This window comes from Dipodomys ordii, unplaced genomic scaffold (genome assembly GCF_000151885.1).
Source record: "Dipodomys ordii isolate 6190 unplaced genomic scaffold, Dord_2.0 Scaffold163, whole genome shotgun sequence".
Classification (NCBI taxonomy): domain Eukaryota; kingdom Metazoa; phylum Chordata; class Mammalia; order Rodentia; family Heteromyidae; genus Dipodomys; species Dipodomys ordii.
The window spans coordinates 290745-307094 of NW_012267379.1; the positions used below are offsets into that span (position 1 = coordinate 290745).

At 51.9% G+C, this 16350-nt stretch overlaps 1 protein-coding gene across 1 annotated transcript in view; it reads right to left on the minus strand.

Moving 5' to 3' along the window:
* Tbcd (tubulin folding cofactor D) overlaps positions 1 to 16350 on the minus strand; it is a 147126-nt gene that overhangs the window by 50579 nt on the left and 80197 nt on the right. The window contains exon 13 of the mRNA XM_013033084.1: positions 10406 to 10562. Within this exon, the coding sequence (XP_012888538.1) occupies positions 10406 to 10562 (157 nt within the window). The remainder of the gene's footprint in view (positions 1 to 10405; positions 10563 to 16350) is intronic.

Consider the following 16350-nt stretch of genomic DNA (forward strand, 5'->3'; position numbering starts at 1 on the left):
GAGGGAGGGAGGGAGGGAGAGAGGGAAGGAAGGAAGGAAGGAAGGAAGGAAGGAAGGAAGGAAGGAAAGAAGGAAGGAAAGAGAAGGGAGGGAGGGAGAGAGAGAAAGAAAGAAAGGAAGGAAGGAAGAAAGAAAGGAAAAAAGAAAGAAAGGAAGGAAGAAAGAGAGAGAGAGGGAAGGGAGGGAGGGAGGGAGGGAGCAAAGGAGGGAGGGAGAGAGGGAGGAAGGGAGGGAAAGGAAAGGAAGAAAAGAAAGGAAGGAAGGAAGGAAGAGAGGGAGGGAAGGGAGGGAGGGAGGGAAGGAGAGAGAGAAAAAGAAAGGAAGGAAGGAAGGAAGGAAAAGAGAAAGGAAGAAAGAAAGAGAGAGAGAGGGAAGGGAGGGAGGGAGGGAGGGAGACAGAAACAGGATGTGCCCAGAGGACAGGAACTGGTGGAAGGCCAGCATGGCAGGGCCTCAGCACCGCGCCTTCCAGAGCACAGCGAGCGGACCAGCTCGTGCAGCAGAAAGAAGCCTGCACACGTGCAGGCGGCCCACCCAGAGGAACAGCCCCACACCACAGCGTGAGTGTCCCTCACAGGTTGAAATCTACTACGGGGACGCAGGAAGAGAAGGAAACGGGAGGTGCTGCCTGTGGATGTTTAGAGCTATTAGCCAAATGCTCCCAGCTTTCGGAGCTGCACTGCAGACACAGTTCCAAAGCTCTGGGCCACAGCCTGCCTCTCCTCCCTCGGCAAGGGTCAGGATCCTATACGCAGGCACAGAAGCAGAAGGCACCCCAATACCACCCTCGTGGGAGGTGCCCGGACACTGGGAAGGGCTGAGGCCAGGATCGGCAGGAGACCAGGGTGAGTGCCAGGTCTTCGGGGGCCAGAAGTAAGAAAATGCTCAAGAGTAAGCAGGGGACAGAGTAAGGGGACAAGAGTAAGCTGAGAGGACAGACAGCCAGCAGAGCCCCAGCTGGGAGGCCTCAGTCAACAAAAGGAATCCCAAGAGCCTTACTCGAAACCCCAAGAGAGGAATACCAGCTTCAAACAAGAGGAGAAGGGGAAGAGGCCGTCTGGCCAACTCAAGTGGCCAGCCTGCAGGAGACAGTCACGCTCCCCCTGTCCTAACACACACAATGGCTTCTGTGAACCGTCTTAGACTTTACAAAACCAACCAAGACCTGCACAAAGCTATCCACCCCCTGCATTTGGTATTTAAAAGTATTCTCATATAAACTGAAGTTTTAAGTATTGCACTTATATGCGACTAAGAGCTCTGTGGGCCTGGGCACAGGTAGCTCACACCTGTAATCCTACCTCTGAGGATCACAGTTCAAAGCCAGCCCAAGCAGGAAAGCATGTGAGACTCTTAACTCCACTAAAAATTACAAAAAAATCTGGAAGTGGACCAGTGGACCTGTGGCTCAAGTGGTAGAGTGTCAGCCTTGAGCACAAGAGCTCAGGGACAGCAGCCAGACTGAGCATAAGCCCTGGGACACGAACCAAAAGAAAAAGAGCTTTGTGAGGGTGTGGGGGGTGAGGGTGTGTGTGTGTGTGTGTGTGTTGTGTGAGGGGGTGTGTGTGAGGGTGTGCGTGTGTGCATGTGTGTGTGAGGGTGTGCGTGTGTGAGGGTGTGTGTGAGGGTGTGTGTGTGTGCGTGTGTGAGAGGGTGTGTGTGTGCGTATGTGAGAGGGTGTGTGTGAGGGTGTGTGTGTGCGTGTGAGAGGGTGTGTGTGAGGGTGTGAGTGCGCGTGTGAAGGTGTATGTGTGTGAAGGTGCGTGTGTGAGGGTGTGAGCGTGTGTGTGTGTGAGAGGGTGTGTGTGTGAGGGTGTGTGAGAGGGTGTGTGTGAGGGTGTGGGAGGTGTGAGGGTGTGTGAGGGTGAGTGTGTGTGTGAGGGTGTGTGTGTGTGAGGGTGTGTGTGTGTGTGTGAGGGGGGTGTGCATGTGTGCGTGTGTGTGAGAGGGTGTGTGGGTGTGGGTGAGAGGGTGTGTGTGAGAGGGTGTGTGTGAGGGTGTGTGTGAGAGGGTGTGTGTGAGGGTGTGTGAGGGTGTGAGAGGGTGTGAGTGTGTGTGTGAGGGTGTGAGAGGGTGTGAGTGTGTGTGTGAGAGGGTGTGTGTGTGTGTGAGAGGGTGTATGTGTGTGTGAGGGTGTGTGTGAGGGTGTATGTGTGTGTGAGGGTGTGTGTGTGTGAGGGTGTGTGTGAGAGGGTGTGTGTGAGGGTGTGGGAGGGTGTGTGTGAGGGTGTGGGAGGTGTGAGGTGTGTGAGGGTGTGAGTGTGTGTGTGAGAGGGTGTGTGTGTGAGGGTGTGGGAGGGTGTGGGAGGTGTGAAGGTGTGAGGGTGTGTGTGAGAGGGTGTATGTGTGTGTGAGGGTGTGTGTGTGAGTGTGTGTGTGAGTGTGTGTGTGAGAGGGTGTGTGTGAGGGTATGTGAGGGTGTGGGAGGGTGTGGGAGGGTGTGGGAGGTGTGTGTGTGTGTGAGAGGGTGTATGTGTGTGTGAGGGTGTGGGTGTGAGGGTGTGGGTGTGTGTGTGTCAGAGAGAGGGGGGAGAGAGGGAGGGAGTTATTAGGAAAAGAAAGCACTTTCAAGATATTGAAAATGAGTCATCTGTAGGGAGAGAATGACAATGATTTTTACCCCAGCTCAAGTTTTTATAGAATAGTCTTGCTTTTAAAACCCATAAAATCATGTTTTCTAGGAAAAGGAATTAGCCAAGGACCTGTTTCCCTCTAACCAGGGAAATGTGGGCTCCCGTCCATAATACTGGAGGGTCACACTTCACCTTGAATTCTTAGAATTGCCAGTTACAGGTACTGAATCACTATTTTAAACTAGAATACTGAGTAGTGAGAAGAGGATGAAACAAGAAACTTAAATCAACAAGCCTGACAAGCCTGCTCTGCCCTCTCCAAGGACAAGACGCAGAGTTCCAACCACCCAGCCTTCTGCTTTGCCCTGAGGCTGCGGACACTGGACCCCTGTCTAGGCAAGTTGACCAGAGTCCTGTTCACCCAGGTGTCCTAGGGTGGCGTGGCCAATGGGAATACAGACCCCAGACGCCGAGTCATCTACCCGGGCATCAGGAGAGTCAGAGGACAAGGTAGACTTGGCTTCAGTCTCTCGGAATGAAGAGTTCCCCACCGAACTGCATGTGCCCATGAAGCCAGACTGTGCAACACAGGCTGCTTTCCAGCTCCCTCCATGAGGCCATCCCCAAGAGCACAGGACAGGGGTCCTGCCCAATTCAAGCTTTCTCGGAAGGCTTTTCCCAAGTGACTGGGAAACTGCGGGCACATGTGGCCTACGCGGGCAGGGAGAGCCTGGGTGGCTCCAGCCCCCACCTGCAGGCGTCCCATCACCCCAGGGGCCCCAGGGGAAGCCCTTCGCACAGCTGTCAGAGGAAGAACCAGCCGGGCCACTTCAGCTCTTGCTGCTGGCCACTAACCACACAGTCATTCTAGTAGATTTAGTCCCATCTTCTGAGAAGGAAAAGCAGTCTTTCACCTCTGGGCAGCAAGACCCACAAAGAACTCCCTGAAGGATAAGCAGCAGCCTGAGTGGTGGGCCACAGTAACCCAGCACAGGGCTGTCCCTGAGCTCGGGGAACAAGGACTAGTGTGCCTCGGTTGAGCAAAAGTAGTAAACAAGTTAGCTTTTCCTCAACAAGCAACCATCTTAAAGCAGTTGCTATTTATTTCATTCATATATTTTACCAAACACACTAGGACAAATCTAACAATGCTTAAAAAAACATTGCTTTGGGGCTGGGAAGGCGGCTCCGTGGTAGAGTGCTTGCCTGCATGCATGAGGCCCTGGGCTGGATTCCTTAGCACCACATAAGCAGAAAAGGCTGGAAGTGGCTCAAATGGTAGAGCACTAGCCTTGAGCTGAGGGACAGTGCCCAGGCCCAGAGTTCAAGCCCCACGACCAACCAAAAAAAAAAAAAATGCTTTTAACTAACCGTAGTCTTCCAAGTTAACAAGTGTGTAGGTGCCAGTGAATATAGTAGAATTTGAGGACTTTAAAGGTGGACTGAATTTTTTAAAACTACATTCTCATTTTCAGAACAAAACTAGCTTATCTAGAAACACTAGTATATTTCGAATGCAAACAGACTTCATGATACTAATGAACATAAGCAGGAAAGCACCTTCCTAGCCCTCTGCTCCTCAGGGTACCCACAGCAGACAAGCCACCCTACTCAGCATGAGTCACAACTCAGGAGCAGAAACCGCCGCTGCAGGTGTCTCCACCTGCTTGCTTTCGTCAAGATTTCCCAACACAGAGACGTAGCTGTGTCAGACGGAGCTCTTCCTTCTGGTGGGACTGAGTCGGGAGGAAGCTGCATGTCTCAACCGGCGCCTCCCGGTAAGGCACCACGTCCCCACAGGTCCGGTGGGAACAGCACTCACCCGAGCCTCTTTTTCTCATTTGTACGACATTACGTAGCACCCAAAAGCAAAATACACTGTTTCTGCCCAAGTAATAATAACTACCATTATAAATTTGTGTTGGGGAAAGATGATACTGAGGTTTGAACTCAGGACTCTGCACTTACTCTGCGAGAGGCACGCTACCACTTGAGTCATACCCCCAGTACCAGCTTTTTGCTGATTAATTAGAGATACGGATCTCTCAAACGTGTCTCCTCAAGCTGGCTTTGAACTGTAATCCTCAGATCTCAGCCTCCAGAGTAGCTAGGATTACAGTGCCCCACTGCTTTGTGGTTTTTGTTTGTATGATTTGTTTATCCCCATTGGTCGTAGGGCTTGAATTCTGGGCCTGGGTGCTGACTCTTGAGCTTTTTTTTTTTTTTCCCTCAAGGGTGGTGCTCTACCACTTGAGCCACAGCACCACTTCCAGCTTTTTCTGAGTAGTTTATTGGAGGTAAAAGTCTCACAGACTTTCCTGCACAATCTCCTGAGTAGCTCGGATGACAGGCGTGAGCCACCAGCGCCCCACTTGTTTTTGGTTCTTTTTAAGACAAGGTCATGACTTTTTCCCAGCAAGTCTAGACTTTGATCCTTCTATCCACATTTCCCATTATAGCCAGGATGATACGTCACACCCAGCTTTTTCTGCTGGATGGAGTTTGTTTCACCCTGGCAAGCCTGGACCTACGATCTCTCCATCTCAGCCTTCCAAGTAGCTCGGATTATAGGCATGAGTCACTCGGCTTAGTGGTGAGACCCCATTTCAGCCAGTAACAGCTGGACACAGTGGTACCCACCTGTCAGCCCAGCCACAGCGCAAGCATGGTAGGAGGTTCTGCCATCCAGGCCAGCCTGGGCAAAAAGCAAGACCTTACTAGAAAAATAACTAAAGCAAAAAGGGCCAGTACGTAGCTCAAATGGTAGAGTGCCTAGCTAGCAAATGCAAGACCCTAAATTCAAAATCCTGGTACCTATAAATATCAGAATAGTTTATTACCTGTAAATATTTTTCCAAGTTACCAATCACATTGAAAGGTTAGATTTATCTTTGTCTGAATTTCCCCAGCCCATAAACAGAAGCAAAGTTCACTTTGGGTAACATGGTGAACCTTCCAAGAGCTTCTGGGTCACACCAGAGCCAGCAGAGATGGCTTCCCTGGTCAGTACTGAGCTGGACTATTCCTGAAAACATTTTTCTCTCTGGAAGCTAGGCTATTTGGGAGGCTAGTCAAGAACAGGACATAGCTTTAAGCAACAGTTGCCATTTCCTGAGTTTTCAGGACAATCTTGCCCTCAAGGTAGAGATCTCAATGAGCCAATCCCAGCCCCTCACCGGCTCCCCACGCGGCCCAGCCGGTTTGGTTTGCTCCGTGAAGGCGAAGGCTGGGCGCTGCCCCTGGCGCGGGCAGGCCTGTGCCTGGGCAGGAGTGATCATCAACAGCTCAGCTTACAGAAGAGTTTCAGGTGAGGAAATCACTGGAAGGTGACAGGCAGAGCTGGCAGCAATGTAGAGTTCACTTTCTTTTCCTTCCTGCAAATTGGCTTTATTACTGATCGGAGGGAATGTTGTAGACAAACAGGCTGCCTTTCCATCACATTTCTACCTCACATCGTGTCCCCACTCATGCCACAGCCATTCCATCTCCAGCTGTCTGTGCACAAAGCTGGGAAAAAGTGGCCTTCCAACAGCAATTAGCAAAACTTCAAAAGTGATTTAAACCACGCCTAAAAAGCTCCTTTGTCATATTCCTAAAACAGAAAGGGACAATTCACAGGAGCAGTTAGTTAATCTAGCTTCATTTATCCCCCCCCCCCCAACTAAAAAAATCATCTAGGAAAAGTGATCTGCTGGCCTGTGTTGGCCTCTGAAGACTGGAACACTGGGCAGTGGTAGAGGTGCCTCTGGCCACTGTCCCAGCTTTCTGACCGACATGCCTACTTCACTTTGACCTCAACTGTCCATTTGTATAGGATCTACTGAGAAGTTTGTGAAAGTAAGTTACCAAGATTTTATCATGTGCCAGAATTAATGGCCTTAAAAAGTGTCATTAGAACAGCCACTCATGAAGAACCAGGCAACAGTGCTGAAGGCACACCCGACAGACCGATACTGGGCGGTGCACAGCTCCAGGCTGGAGGCAAGTGCATGCTCCCGCTCACGGGTGCACCTGATTCACCCCCAACATGCCTCCTCCCCCATCAGTCAGATGAGCCAGGAAGGACTGAGCTCAGGCTCCCTCGGAACCTGTGGAACCGGAAACCTGCACAGCTCCAAAGGGCACTGCTGCCCATCGGGGCTGGCATGAGCCCGGGGCCCGGGGCCTTCTCAGCGGAAACGCCACAGCGGCCCCTGCGGGGTCGCTGACTCCCAGCTTAGCAGAAATCCAGAGGCTGTGAGGGCCGGCAGCTCCATCGCCACACAGGCATGGCCTCTTTGTGCACTCAGCAGTTCCTCAGGCTTGGTCAGTAAATCAACAAACCCACCCTCCTTGAGCAAATGAGTAACGTGAGATTCCACAGACTGAGGCTGCACCCAGCCTTGTACCAACGCTTCTCTGACCAGGACTAGGTCATTCTCAAAGCCTCAGGTGCCTACACAAACCTGTCAGCCTCCAGGCCACTCCCACACCAGCTACCAAGTCCTGGCAGAAGCCACCTCTGTAGCCTCCAAGGCCGAGATCCCCTCCACAGGGGACCCGCAGGGAGGCTCAGTCCACACAAACTCCAGACAGACTACACCCAGCCCACCTGCTGTGGTCACCACAGAAAGTAAAACCTCCTGGCCAGGAACCCTTCCGGGCCAGCTCCAAGAGCTCGGCTCTCTCTTCTCTCCACATGCCAAAGGTACCCAGTCCCTCAGCAACTGTAGCAACTTCACACACTCGGCTTGAGGCATGAGTGCAGCTGGGCCCCAAGAACACGCAGCCACCCAAAAGCCAGAGCTCAAGAAACCACAGCACCAAACTAGCCAGACCACAGCATAAAAAGACCACAGTCCATTCTATCGGCCAGTTTTCAGTTTTGCTTTTTTCAAAAACTGGTGTTTTTTTCTACAAAATCTGCACAGAGATTTTGCAGTGTAAGTTCTGGAACCGTGGAGTGTAATTAAGCTCCCCAGCAGGAGTCTGTGGCCAAGGCTTTTCATTGTGGCCCAGCTGGCCCCTTGGTTAGTTCGGACGGTTGAACTTGCACCTTTCCACTTCAAAGGTGGCAGCTCAGCCTTGTGATTTCATTGTTACTAAGAAAAAAACAGGGTAAGAGGTTCATGGCCCCCAGCCTGAGTGTGTGCCCACTCCACCCTCTTCCTCTCTCCTCCAGCCTTGCCCCTCCCCCTGGCTGTGCCAGAGACAGCACCGAGAGGTGAGGCATAGCTGCCGAGATTTTACCTCCAGGCCGGAGGTAAAACAACTGCTTTCACTTACAAGTGGGAAGCAGCCACACATCTGAGCCAAGGGCTCTCCAAAGTCTCCTGGTCAGCCACATGCCTGACCCCAGACCTGGAGGGTCAGCACCATGCCACCATGCCTGACCCCAGACCTGGAGGGTCAGCACCATGCCACACGCCTGACCCCAGACCTGCAGACCTGGAGGGTCAGCACCATGCCACGCGCCTGACCCCAGACCTGCAGACCTGGAGGGTCAGCACCATGCCTGACCCCAGACCTGCAGACCTGGAGGGTCAGCACCATGCCACACGCCTGACCCCAGACCTGCAGACCTGGAGGGTCAGCACCATGCCACCCGCCTGACCCCAGACCGGACTCTGGACCTGCAGTTCCCAACCTCTGCACCAAGGGGTTGCCAAAGAACAAGACGCCATAGACTAACCGAGTTTCCCGGCTCAATGACAGCTGACGTGAACATGAGAAAAATTGTTTTTGCTTATGCTCCCTAGTTATAGATCAGCTTCCAAAACAATGGGAATAAGAAAGCAGCAGAAATCCAGGCGCCAGCAGCTCATGTCTGTAACCCTAGCTACTCAAGAGGCTGATATCTGAGAATTGTGGTTCAGAGCTAGTCAAACAGATCAAAAGACTGATCTCCAACTCACCAAAAATGGCCAAAAGTGGAGGCATGCTCAAGTGACAGAGCACCAGCTATGAACAGAAAAAGATGAAAGCAAAAGGCCCTGAGTTCAAGCTCCAATATGTGTGTACACACACACGCACCAAAAAAAAAAGGATTGGAAGCAGCAGAAAGATCCCTGCCCAAAGCCATATGAACGGCGAACCGCACAGAATGCATGGCGGAAGGGAGCCGCCGGCTGCACCGACCAGGAGCATGCCAAATTGGCTGTCAGGCACCTTGATGGGCCAGAGATGCAGTCTACCTGCTGTGGGCCACCTCTGGGTCTCCCCAGACTCAGATAGGCCATTATCTACAGCCACCTGCCAACACTGACCCTGCAGCTCCACCACTCCCTTCCAAGGGTTGGACAAGAAAGAACAGACAGACATGTTTATAACTTCCTCAGAAGCACCTTATCTCCCAGAATGGGGCAGGCTCCTCCTCTAGATCAGGAGATACAGACCTCCAGGAAGCAAACAGACGCAAAGTCCCTTTCGGAACCCCGTGCACCGCACCATGGGCAAGAAGACATTCCTGAGAACACAGGTGAGCTCCAGTCACTGAAACCCTTGCCTGGGAGCCCACACGGGCTTGACTGGTTGCCAGCAGCATCTGTCCCATGGCATCTAATGGCAAACAGGCCACAGCCTCCAACAGGTGTTCGTTCGCATGCTGAGGCTGAGGGCCCTGTGAAGACCTCACAGTGTCCTCTCCCTGGCTCCTTAGGAAGCAAGTGGCAAATCACTGCCAGCTTCCTCAGCCTAACTTCATGAAGCAGACTGGTGCACAAAATAAACTAAGAAGTTGCTTAACTTTTGTAAATATAACCTCTTTTACATAACCCTTTTAATAACAATTTAAAAAGTTTATATATATATATATATATATATATATATATACACACACATATGTACTCTTTATCTGGCTTTTAACCCTGTATACATCACCTTTATAGCAACAATTAAAAATTAAGTTTTAAAAAGAGTTACTGCCAGGCACCAGTGGCTCACGCCTGTAATCCTAGCTACTCAGGAGGCTGAGATTTGAGGATTGCAGTTCAAAGCCAGTCCTAGAAGGAATCTCCAGGAGACTCTTATCTCCAATTAAACACAGAAAAACAGCAATGGAGATGTGGCCAAAATGGTAAAGCACCAGCCTTGAGCTAGATAGAGCTCAGGGACAGCACCCAGGCCTGAGTTCAAGCCCCACAACCACCACCAACAACAACAAAAAAAAGGCTCAGGGGCAGTGCCTAGACCCAGAATACAAACTCTAGAACTGACACAAAAAGAAGTTGCTGAATTAAGGGTGTGGCTGTTTTGTAATTTCCAAGCAAAAAAAAAAAAAAGACTAACTGCTGAAAATCCAGCAGGGCACTGGTACCAGCCGGTAAGGGGCCCTGGCAGGCCCCCAGCCCCGCAGCCTCGGGCCTCCTCCTCCTCAGGACGCAGAGGGCTGGCTTGGGACACAACAACCTGCTAGGTCCACTTCTGTCCCCAGGACACTTCCCCTCCTCAAAGAGCTCCGCAGATACTGTTTGCATTTCACACTGCTGGACTGAAGTGTGACCCAGGAGTTCTGTGAGTAATCCAAGCCACAAACTATTAGAACGTCAGGGCGGCAGCAGCAGCAGCCTCAAGTACAGGCTGCAGGTGCTAAGTTTCCAGGACTGCTAGGGCCAGCCTCAATACCACCTGCCCCCACACACACCCCGCCAGTGCCACAGCACTAACCACCTCACCAAGAGCCTGCCCACAGCCCAAGCCTCCTCCTGGACAACAGAGACAACCGCCTGCCCACAGGAGGGAGCCATTTTGGGGCTGCTTCATGTTACAGAGCAGAAAACAAACATTCTCGATACAGCAACATCAAGGAAGTAACATACATATCCACCATTCAGCACACGAACAACAGGTTTTACCTGGAAATGGAAGTGACAAAGGGTCGCAGCTCCTGCGGATCATAGGCTCGTGCAAAGGCCCAGCACACATAGCAGGCGGCATCCCTGACATTGGCACCCACGCTGCAGGTACCGCATTTCTTGTCGTAGGTCAGTGCCTTCAGGATCACGGTGACCACTGGCGGGAGACAAAGAAAGTGAACAGCTGGCAGAAGCTGGCACAGAGAGGTGGCACACACGGTCACAACCTGGTTAGAAAACAAATGCACCAATTCAAATCAGGAGGACAAGTATTTTAAAGGTTTCCTGGAGAACCACAGGAAGCCGGGTGCTGGTGGCTCACGCCTCTAATCCTAGCTACTCAGGAGGCCGAGACCCTTGGATCGTGGCTCAAAGACGGGCCGGGAAGGGAAGTCTTCTCTCCAGTTAACCACAAAAAAGAGCTGACGTGACCTATGACTTAAGGGGTAGAGTGCTATTCTTGAGCAAAAAGAGCCCAGGACAGTTCCCAAGTCCTGAGTTCAAGCCCCAAGACCAGCACCAAAACAGAGCCACATGAAGAGATGATAGTTCGTTCAGGAAAGTATGGCAGTGCTGCAGCCACCAAGGCTGACACCTGTGCTGAGAAGTGAGGACACCTACCGCGTCAGGACAGAGGCCACATCTTCTCATCACAGGACCTCAGCAACCTCCAGGGAGGGAAGAGGCCCCCTTGCTGCCTGGATCAGTTAGTCAGGGGTCTTGGGGCCTCCAGGACTGAGGACACAGACACAGTGGCTCAGGCTTCAGCAGCCCTGGGTCAACTCAGGTGTGACCTGCATGTTTTATTATCTCCACCTCCACAGCCTGCAGCGGCTGAGAAAAGAAAGGGCCTGGGGTTTCTCCTCCAGAACCTACCCACACACATGCAACTGGCGCTACATGGAAGCCATGCAGGGGAGACGCTGAGACACTCTGGAAGAGTGCTGGAACACTTCAAGTTTTACTCCATCTGTTCAGGTCATTAGGTTCATTTTTTCAAGTGCTTGGGAAGGGTTTCCTTATAAATGCTTAACATGTTCACTACTTAAAAATAATACACATTGCATTTATTAAAATACTAAAGGAAGCTGGGCACCAGTGGCTCACGCCTGTAATCCTAGCTGCTCAGGAGGCTGAGATCTGAGGATAACGGTTCAAAGCCAGCCCGGGCATGAAAGTCCATGAGACTCTTATAAACCACTAGAAAACAGAAGTGGCACTGTGGCTCAAGAGGTAGAGCACTGGCCTTGAGCTGAAGAGCGCAGGATAGCACCCAGGCCCAGAGTTCAGGCCCCACAACCCGACCCCCCCCCCAAAAAAAAAAAAAACAGTCTCACAGATGTTCTTGCCCGGACTGGCTTTGAATCGTGATCTTCAGATCTCAGCCTCCTGAGATTACAGGTAGGATTACAGGTGCGAGCCACTGGCGCCTGGCTTGATTTTTTTTTCCTTTGATCAGTCATGGGGCTTGAACTCTGGGCCTGGGGCGCTGTCCCTCAGCTCTTCCACTCAAGGCTAGCGCTCTACCACTTGAGCCACAGCGCCACTTCTGGTTTTCTGGTGGTTTATTGGAGATAAGAATCTCCAGCGTCCAGCTTGATTTTTTTTTAAATAATCACAGCAAACTGAATTTTCTGAAAGATCCTGCTAAAAGTCTCAATTTCTAGGTCCAAGATAGACAACTATACTTCCATAAAAACTACTAAATAGACGGGTGCTGGTGGCTCATGCCTATAATCCTAGCTACTCAGGAGACTGAGATCTGATGATCACAGTTCAAAGCCAGCCCAGGCAGGAAAGTCCATGAGACTCTTTATCTCCAATTAATCACCAGAAAGCCAGAAGTGGCGCTGTGGCTCAAGCAATAAAGTGCTTGTCTTGAGCTAAAGAGCTGAGGGACAGCGCCCAGGCCCAGAGTTCAAGCCCCACGACCAACCAAAAAAAACAGAACAAAACAAAACACTAAATAGCTCACATGGTATCTACAAATTTATTAAGAAGAAAGGTAACTACGTGGCTCACACCTGAAATTCTAGATATTCAGGAGGTTGAGACTTGAAAATAGTAGTCTGAAGCCAGCCCAAGCTTGAAAGTCAGCAAGACTCATCTCCAATTAACAAGCAAGAAAAGCTAAGCTGGCAATGTGGCTCAAGTGGTAAAGCACCAGCTGAACAAGCAATCTGAGTAAAAACATAAGGCCTTGAGTTCAAGCCCCAGGACGGGCAGTAATAACACCAGAAATAGGAATAATAATGAAGTAAGCCATATGCCAGTGGCTCACACATGACATCCTAACTCCTTCCAAGGCTGAGATGGCGAGGATGGCAGTTCTAGGCCAGCCAGGGCAGAAAAGTTCACAAGACTATTTCAGCTAATCAGCTTGGATGGAGGTAGGTGCCTGTCAGTCAGCTGTAACAGGAAACACAAAGCAGAAGGGCTGGACTGCAATCCACACGCACCGCGGGCAGGAAGCAAGGTCCTGTCTCAAAAACAACCAGCACAGCAAAGGGTTGGTGGCGTGGTGGGGTGCCTGCGTGGCAAAGCAAGCCCCTCAGGTTACACTCTAAAACCTCTGAACAGAAGGCAGAGTACAAATGTGTAATCATCTACCCATGGAGGAAATGGAGGTGGCCTTTCTGCTCCTCATACAGCAGGATCCTTGTGACCAACCGACCCCACGTGGCAGGCATGGAAAGGGTGGCAGATCCCCAGGTCCACACACCACAAGTCACAAGCACGGGTACGTCCACAGAGCACGCTGCTGACCAACAGCTCCAGCAGTGCCCAAGCCGGCGGTCCAAGGCCACCCCACCCGTTAGGCGTCGGCTGCAGACAGCTGCCGTGGAGCTCAAACGCACTAGAAGGTCGCCCAGAACAACCCACACTTGGAGTCAGCGCTGACAGAGAAACCAGACCACATAGATCAAAACCAGCAAGGGCCACAATGTGCCATGCAGCCCCCAGCAGCCCTAGGAGCGCCGCACCAGACTGAGGACAGGCTGCCGTGCCCGCCAACAGCCCGTCCCCGTGGCCCACCAGCTGCTGGGGAGCGGCCCTCCAACAGCCCGGCCCCGTGGCCCGCCAGCTGCAGGGGGAGCGGCCCTCCAACAGCCCGGCCCCGTGGCCCACCAGCTGCTGGGGAGCGGCCCTCCGGTGTGGACGCACAGGCACTGACCACTTGTGTATGCCACCGCCACACACAACAGAGCTGGGAGTGTGACGTGAGTGGTAGAAGGCCCTACATTCAATCCTCAGAACAGGAGCAACACACACACACACACACACACACAACTATAGGCCTATGTGTACTACAGACAAATTTCCTTCTGCCTTTTTGCTTCTAAGGATTTTTAACAGCAACAAACAATATGTGTTTTTCAGATGGCCTTTTTTAATTTACTTGAAACTACATAAAATCAATTTTTTTTAAAACTTGACACCACCTTATCTGGATGGGTGCCCACTAAGTTGTCATCCTGAGACTGCTTCAGAAAATTGTGAAAATTACATCTGAATGCCTTTTGCACAAAGAAAAAAAAAAAAACTAACAAAAAACTTGTAGCTACTGTGGCATCGGCCAAATCCACTCCCACCAGGACTACGCCCGAGGCAGTGTGCGCATGCAGGATGAGCCTGAGGAGGCGCCGGAGGGAGGGCCCCACACTGCAGACTAACAAGGCCGCCCCCCCTGGTCCTGGCTGCACGCTGTACGTGTGAAGGACCTCAGTTGAGATCTAGCACTCTGCCAAGTCTCATTTCCTGACCCCAGCGACAAGACACCCCGTTTGGGACATACTGTAGCCCCTAAACATCCGAGACAACAGACTGACTCCCAAGCAGCCACTCTGCTCGCTGGGGCCCAGCACAGCACTCCTGCCTCTTCAGAGCCCTGCAACTCCTACAGATCCCACCAGCCGCCAAGTGTCTGACCCCTACTGCAGAGCACCTCCCAGAGCCCCTCTCCTGAAGAGGCGGGGGCTGACACCACCAGGCAGATTCCACAGAGCAGGGGCTACATGGAGCCACAGATCAGACATAGAACCTGCCACCAGGTTGTGAAAACACAAGCCTAGCAAGGGGCACCACCATGCTCCTGTAGATTATACACACAACCACCTCAACGTGAGCTACACAGAACCTGCAACACTTAAATGCCCTCCGCTGTTCTGAAACAACCCTAGAATTGTTCTGTTTGCTGGTATGGCTCAAACTCACCACTGTGCTAATAGAGCTGCCCACTCAGGGCCAAACGACGTCAAGATAATTGGCCATGGCACCTGTGGGAGGGTGAGTGTGGTATTGCCGCTGGCCAGGCTCCCCGGACTCCCCGGGCTCCCGTGGGTCTGGTGGCCCAGATGCTCTGGGCCAGGCCGGCCAGCAAGCCCATGGCCTCGGGGAAACCCAGATGCTCTCTCCACGTGTCAATTTATCACTCACAGGACAAAATCAATTTCTACGCAGACGACTAGGTGTGCGGTGTCAGCACTCCTGGCGCCCACTTCATGCTCCCGTGCGACCGGTCCCACACCAGCAAGGGCACTGCTCAGTGGACGTGGGCTGGCACCCAGCACACCAGAGAGCTGCGGAACATGAGCCCAGCTGGGAGACCATTTTCTGCACCCAAGCTGAAGAAAGATGGTTTTCGAAAATAACCCTCTAAGTGCCTAGTGACAAACTAGCCACAACTCAGGATGACAGGTCTTCCTCTACCAGCAGCAGCATCCCGATCCACAGGCCTCTCAGGCATGCCCTGTCCACTGCAGAGAGAACTGACAGTATCCAGGCCTCTCAGGCGTGACCTGCTCACTCCAAGGAGCACCGACCGCCTCAGAGGTAGCTGAGCGGGTCCCAACACTTGGCCGATAAGGTTAGGGGGCGCTAGGGGCCACAGGAGCCCGTGCACACCTTGCCTTTTCTGCTGTGTTCTGGGGTAGCTACCTGGCCTTCCAGTGTCACAAAGGAATATTCCCCACATACTCCTATGTCTTAGAGCTAAGACAGAAAAACCCAGCATTCAGCCTCCTGGGGCTCCACAGCAGAGATCCAGCCAGCTCTCTTCTACCCGAGCCCCCAGCCTGGTCTTCAGGGACTATATACCCCACCATAATCCTGTTGAAAAGACCCAAAGATCCTCCACAAGCCCACAGTAAACCGCAGAGGCCAGTGTACAATGCCGATGAGCAGATGACCCCCAGAACCCTTCAAAACCTCACTGCCTAGCAGCGGCCCACACAGAGTGAACATTCCACCCACAGATCTTGAGAATAAATGATTTGTACAGCTCACAAGAAAGAGCAAAATGGCAGCTCCTGTAGCAAGAAACAGGGGCCTATGCTTCATCTCAAAACAATGAGAGCCACAACCTGACATGAGAAGACAGGCCAGGCCTGGCCTCCTAGCCCAGGTCTAGCCTCTGCCACATGAGCTCAGCTGTTCAGAGACCCAGGAGACAGTGCACTGGGCACTCACAGAGCTACAGAGGTGAGGAGGACCTGGAAAGTCTTTGCCTGAACTTTTATATAGTCATCACAGAGAAAATTCAGAAACAGCTCCTTCCAGATGCAACAGGTTTTAAATAAGGAAGCTGTTCAATAGCTTTGAACAAAAACCTTTCTCATGGTTCCAATTACATGCTGCAAGTGCATGTCAAATATATATCATACCCCAGAGGGCTTCCTTTTGGCAACTGGAGTCCGAGTGTAATTTAAATACCCTTCTCTCTAGACAGCATGTCGTTTGTTAAATGCCAACTGCATAAGGAAAAGGCAGCCTCCAGGTGAGAGGCGCCGTCAAGCCCAGCGCCCCACACTCCTCCTGCAGGGTCTGTGGAGCCCGCAAGTCCAGGAAACAACGGGTCCTGGCAGAAACAATCCACCCATAAAGATCATCACACAGTTATGTCTCCCAACAACCACTGAGCTGCACTAATTTAAAACAAGTCATCG